Source organism: Telopea speciosissima, unplaced genomic scaffold (assembly GCF_018873765.1).
Source record: "Telopea speciosissima isolate NSW1024214 ecotype Mountain lineage unplaced genomic scaffold, Tspe_v1 Tspe_v1.0770, whole genome shotgun sequence".
Taxonomy (NCBI): domain Eukaryota; kingdom Viridiplantae; phylum Streptophyta; class Magnoliopsida; order Proteales; family Proteaceae; genus Telopea; species Telopea speciosissima.
Window position 1 is genome coordinate 3,590 of NW_025318106.1, and position 6,502 is coordinate 10,091.

At 40.2% G+C, this 6,502-nt stretch overlaps 1 protein-coding gene across 1 annotated transcript; it reads left to right on the top strand.

Annotated features, from left to right (window-relative positions):
- Nucleotides 1–636: 636 nt before the first annotated feature.
- Nucleotides 637–6,070, top strand: LOC122648318 (29 kDa ribonucleoprotein A, chloroplastic-like). Its single transcript, XM_043841550.1, has 5 exons — nucleotides 637–1,086; nucleotides 1,311–1,412; nucleotides 1,600–1,896; nucleotides 4,413–4,517; nucleotides 5,852–6,070. The coding sequence occupies exons 1-4, from the start codon at nucleotides 697–699 to the stop codon at nucleotides 4,473–4,475; spliced, it is 852 nt and encodes a 283-aa protein (XP_043697485.1). The 5' UTR covers nucleotides 637–696; the 3' UTR covers nucleotides 4,476–4,517; nucleotides 5,852–6,070.
- Nucleotides 6,071–6,502: the final 432 nt, after the last annotated feature.

Sequence of the window (6,502 nt, forward strand, 5' to 3'; positions counted from 1 at the left end):
TTCTCAGCACAGTTTTGGAAAAAACTGTTCTGCTGTTTCTCAGCACAGTTTCAGCGCAAAAACAACAGTAAAGTTATCAAGCGGGTACTGATGTCTTATCTTCAACGTGGGTTGTGTTATCCACCTCTACAAGTAAAACCTGTAATGAATGATATACTCCATTTGTCATCCTATTTTACTTCTTGTTTGTTTTCATATGTTCCAAGAAAGGTTAATACTGCAGCTGACTCTTTGGCAAAGATAGCACTATTGATAACGTGCACAATAGTCTGATCAAATTCCGATCCATGAATTCAGAAGTTAATGTTCTAACTCCATCCAGGCATCCATGTGTTGAACAACACACCTCGTCCGCCACACAAAATTTTACTGGATGCTGTCGGCGCTCGGCGATAGAAACATTTTTTTTAATAAATTTTGAACGGTAGAAACACTATTATCTTTTATCGGGAGAAAAATATCATATCTAAAGATAAAACGGATGTCATTTTGCAGTGGGACCGAGGATGGACGGTAGGGATTCATTTGAGGTGGGTTTGAACTCTAGTGGTAATGCCACGTCATGCCCTATCCGCTCTTTTAAATTGATGATAAGCGATATCGTCCACCTCTTCTCCCCTCTGTCTCTCTCTCTCGCTAGATTTTTCCTTTCGCTCCTCCTTGGAACCTTATCAGGAGCGACATCACTGAACAGTCATGGCTTCGACTTCTCTCGCCTTCCCATCGCTCAATCCCAAAACCCTAGCCGTTTCTAACACCCAAAACCCTTCCCCCACTCTCTTCTCCATCGTCTCCCTAACTTCTTCTGCCAAATGTATTAACAGGCCTTCTTCTACTTCCATTTCCTTTTCATTTCCCTTAATTAAGTCTAAGAGGTACGAGAACCTGTCGTCTTCGTCTTCGTCTCGTTTCGTTTCTAAAGTTGCTGTTTCTTCTGAATTCGAGCAAGAGGAGGTCTTTAGCGATGAACCTGAACAGAATTTCTCTCCTGATTTGAAACTCTTCGTAGGTAACCTCCCCTTCAGTGTCGACAGTGGTGAGCTCGCCGGACTCTTCGAACGTGCCGGAAATGTTGAGATGGTTGAGGTCGGTTTCGTATCTACTTTCGTTTTGTTTTTTTTTTTTCCTTTTCAATCTGTGGGTTTAGTATTTTGTGGGAATTTTATTTTTTCGGAGCTGTTCTAACGACTACGACTGTTAAGTGTTAAATGCCAAGCTTATTTTCAGATTTCCCCTAACTTCGTTCCTCGTTCTTCGTTCTTCTTGTGTGTGTTTGAGAAGGCGACTAAAATTCTCGTAGCCCTTTACAGGTTATTTATGACAAGGTAACTGGAAGAAGCCGGGGTTTTGGGTTTGTGACCATGTCTACGGCGGCGGAAGTCGAAGCTGCTGCTCAGCAGTTCAATGGCTATGTAAGTTTCCTTGCTCATCTTTCTTCTACTACCGTAATAGCTTGTTAAGTGCTTATATTTAATTGATAAATCTATGTATTCTGTTAACCCTCTGGGGTAAGTTCTATACGGTGTCTTAATTCAATTTTTCTTAGGACGGGCGGCAATGTTTCTATTCTCTGATAAATAATTATTGATGACTTTTCAGGAACTCGAAGGAAGGCCATTGAGAGTGAATGCTGGACCTCCGCCTCCTAAGGAAGGTGGTTCCGCAAGGGGACCACGAGGTGGGGGAGGTTTTGATTCTGCCAATCGGGTTTATGTCGGTAACCTAGCATGGGGTGTTGATGATTTAGCTCTTGAATCCCTGTTCAGTGAGCAAGGAAAGGTAATGGAGGCCAAGGTTGTTTATGACAGGGAAAGTGGTAGATCAAGGGGTTTTGGGTTTGTAACCTACAGCTCTGCTGAGGAGGTCAACAATGCAATTTCATCCCTCGATGGTGTTGTGAGTATTCTAAAACCTTGACTACCTGATTTTCATCATTTTATCTCTATACTACCCCCCTCCCCCCAACATTGTGTTTTTGCATCCAAATTCACTGATCGACTTTGAGCATATTCTTTTGGAGGAAAGAATATAGATCTGTAAAGAGGACAGAGATTGATCTAAAAATACTTATATTTACAACCAATGGCATGCTCCATAGTAGTGTTGGAGAGGGAACTTGGTATAACTACAAGATATTGAAAGGAATGAAATTGTTTATAACAAAAAGCTGGAAATTTCTCTTAGAAGGACGAATTGTTTTATTGATCAGATACTTCATGTTTTGAAATTGCCTATTCTGTAGAAATTCTTTGTATTAGACAACAAACTTCCATAACCAACAAAGGTAAAAAAGATCTGTGTGATTTTCTATTTTTTCATAATTCAGTCATTCACTTTGATGGTAAGGTTGACTCTAATCTATTATGTCTGTGATACTCGTCTGCCTTATAATAAAATAATGGGTAATTACATGGCGACCGACCCCCTGAGGTTTGCCCTAAATACAGTGCGACCCCCTGTGTTTCCAAAATATACACCTGGCACCTTTAAGTGGACGGTGTTCAGTATAAAATTTTAATGGCAATTTTTCCCTTCAATTAACCATATTATAAATTTTTTTTAACATAAAAAAGTGGGACCCACCACTATTTCTTCCTCTTCTTCTTTCTTTTTCTTCTTCAACCACCGCCCCACCACCGCTGCAACCTCCGACCACCCCACTATTGTGTCTACCATCCTCTGCCCTCCTCCAGTAATCCCATATGAATGGGAAATTTGTGGCCATTTCTCCTTGGAGAAAGCACCCTCGTGCACGTTTAACCCCTTTTATTTTTGCTTCAGTTCTGTTTTAGCGAGTCTAGGGCACCTTGTTTCTTTTGGGTTCCATGGAATGGTGCAAGTTTGGTTATACTCGCTCCCCGCATTGTAAAGATTATCAGAGCTTTCAGCTTCCAAATATGGATTCTAGTAAGTGTACAATGAAACCATCAACATTACGTTTTTTTTTTTTAATGATTCTGCATAGCTACTTAAAAAAATCCACAGTAGTTCATCATACAGTAGTTGCAATCTCATCTAGGCCAAAGGTGATGCAGTTGCAATGCTGGTTCTACCTCATTAGGGATATTTTTGTAATCTGAGTTTACTTTTATTGTGTTGAACATAGATACATTAGTAGCAAGTAGGAGACAGAGTTTGAGTTAAAGTTGTTTCTAATTTCAAGATGTGAATAGAAGCATTTTCCTTTTTATATACATGCACGTAATCATTGATTAGGGTTGGAGTTTTTGGTATGAATACAAGTTTGATATTGCTGGTCATTGGATGCATATTGGTTTCTTCTTCTTCTACTTCTTGCTAGTTATTCTTCCATATCAGGACAGATTCCCTTCAACCCTTTTGCTATCTTATTTTTTATTTCCTCTGTTCTGATTCTTCTGTCCATCCTTCCTTTTCTTTTTTCCAGTCATTGTTACTCTGTTTCAGCGCTAACCGAGTTAAGCCATAGAGGGAATTGATCTCTCTGAGTCATTATTCTCAGCATCAAACTTTGCTGTCTGAAACTTAATCCACGGGCGACCAGTTTTACTAACTCTAAGTTCAACTTCCTGTCCAAGTTGGAAGATTGAAATCCAGTTTTTGGGTCTGAAATTGCTTACAGTAACTCAAGTGCAGAATATTATTACTGTTTATTTACCTGATTTCCATTCCTGTCGTTGGATCTTTCCATGAAATTATTGAGTTGGGATTCCTCACCTCAAGTTTCACATCAGACTGGGATATCGGAGGATATCTCTCTTTTGATTTGAGATCAGGTTCCAAAGAAGGGGGCCATCAGCTATGGCGTACTCTCTTTGTTATCTTTGTATTGTGAATAGTTAGGGGTTTGATTGCTCAGGGAGGTTGCGGCTAGGGTCACCGAGAGAAGATGGAGCAGAAGAGAACCCACCATGATCTTAACTGAGAAAGGAATGGGAGGTAACTTTCAGATCTCTGACAACCAAATCCACTGAAAAAATTGCCTCCCTTGTCGTCGCAAGTCGTCGGTGATGGCCTCAGCAGATCGCCACAGCAAGAACTTGAGGCAGGTCATCGGTGATGGACTTGAAGATGGCCTGAGGCAGATCGCCAAACCCTAAACCCTGATTCAAGTAGCAGGGGAAGGGGGTGTGAAGTTTGGGCTGCCCTGTGGGCAAAATGGTAAGCTCACACCCCATTAATGGCATATTTGTCATTTTAAGGCATCAATGGTCAACACGTCAGCCACTAACGGGAATACTCTAACAGAGTGGGGCTGAGTGTAACAAGTACCCTAAACTCAGGGGGTCGGAGTGTATATTTTGGAAACACAGGGGGTCACTGTGTAATTTACCCAAAAATAATTCATCAGGGAACTAGTTTGTGGATGTTTCGTTTAATTATACATGTACTTTATTTTTTAAATAATCTCTTTAAAAATGTTAACGGTGCAGGACTTGAATGGAAGATCGATCCGAGTGACCGTGGCTGAATCCAGGCCGAGGCGCCAATTTTGATTTTGGGATTTTGCTACCTGTTTAATCAAGAAAAGACTTTTGGTATTGTTCCTAGCCGCTACTTATCTGTCTATTAACGTATGATTTTGTGCTCTGCCTCACCATCCCCCCCCCCCCCCGGCCCCCAAAAAAAATAATAAAAAATGCTGTTTTAATAGGTGGTATTGCATAATAACAGCTTTTAACTCAGTTTATTGGATGTGATTTTGATGACTTGACTTGAGAGTTGAATAGCTATTTCCAAGCATTTTATTTAGGCCCAACTAATATTTAACAAGTTGATGGACTCGTGTATAAATAATCTTTCAAAGGTGGGTTCTGTTCACCGTTGTTCAAAAAGGGTGTTACCCAGTGCATGAGGCTTCCTCCACTGCGGGGTCTGGGGAGGTTCATAATGTATGCAGCCTTACCCTTGCTTTCATAAAGAGGCTATTTCTAGACTCGAACCCGTGACCACTTGGTCACAATGGAGCATCCTCATATGGTGGAGTAAGAGACTAGCATGAAGGACTGAATAGGAAGAAGACTTTGAAAAAGTTATGTAGAAGTTTGCGCAACTAATAGGCATCAAAATAAATTTTTTTTTTTTTTGGGGGGGGTTGTGTGTGTTTAGATTTGAGTTTCTTTTGTGCATGAACCATAGAAGGCTTGTTTCTTTTCTCTCCTTTTTGCCCTATTCAGAAAAGAAAAGCAGAGAGTTTATCTGAAAAGTAGTGTTATCAATTTCTTCTTGGTTTCAAAGGTAAAGATTTCCTAGATCTATACTAGGTTGCCTTGATGGCCCAAATGTATGCTGTGTGGCAGTTTTGTTCACATTAAACTTTTGTGTATATCTTATCTATGTAATCAATGCATCGATTTAGTAAGTTTCAGCCCAATCTGGTTTTTCTGTAAATCTTTGAAATTTGGTGTCAGCAACTTTGGAGCTACTTTAGTTCACAATGGTTACAAACACATGGATAGACGTCATAACATGGTGGGTCATATAGTGGAGACAGGCCCAAAACTTGATACATGTCTTTTTTTGTTTTTTTGGGCTAGGGGGGGGGGGGTTGTAAAGGTAGGGGAGAAGGATGCACTTCTGTCCTATGGTTGGTTCAACCGGAAGAGCGCTCCCACATCTGGCAAATATTAGGCAGACTGTCAAAGAAATCTTTGCTAGATGTCCTGTCAAAATTATATTTTCCCTTTCTTTTTGTTAAAGATTGATCCCTCTTATAAAAAAGAAATTCTGTGAATCAGTATTTACTAGAAGGCCTGCTCAATGCCTTCCAAAGCATGCGTATTGTCTGATGATTCTAGTCTTTGTTAAGTGTTGGTTTTGCTGCATATTATTGTTACTGTATGTTTCTAATTTGTGGTATTGTTCTACGAAGAGGTCCCTCCGGAGCTGAATGATGATATGCCAAAACGACTTACAGCTAGTCTTATATCAAAGGTATAAGTACCCCCAGACATGAATGACACTGTTTCCTGTATTTGTTCTCTGCCTGGGGATATCGTTGATACCACACGTCTTTTGAAATCTTAGTGTATGAATACAATGTAAGTTTTGATGAGTCGCATATGAGATTGATCAGCCATTCTGTTGCTGCTTTGTTTTTTGGTGAGCTTTTTCAATAGCTTGAATTAATTTGGATCCTGGCCTCAAGTCTTTTTTAACTTTACATTGAAGCGTATACCCATGAATGTTTTCATTTAGTTGTGCCATTGTGAGGAAGCAAGAATGTTGTGATCTTGGACATATGATGGAATTAACACAGATTTTTTTGTTCCCCTTCCTAAATTTCCAAGTCTCTTTTGTTGGTGACAATTAGCAACATGAACTTGTAGGTTTCCCACTTGGGAAAAAATTGTTTGGAAGGGGAGGGGGGGGGGGTTTGCTAACAAATAGCAACATGAGCTTGTAGATACAGTAGGTGTAATGGGAAAAAATTGTTTGGAAAGGGGAGGGGGGGTGGGGTTGCTAACAAATAGCAACATGAGCTTGTAGATACAGTAGGTGTAATGGGCACGGATGGATCTGT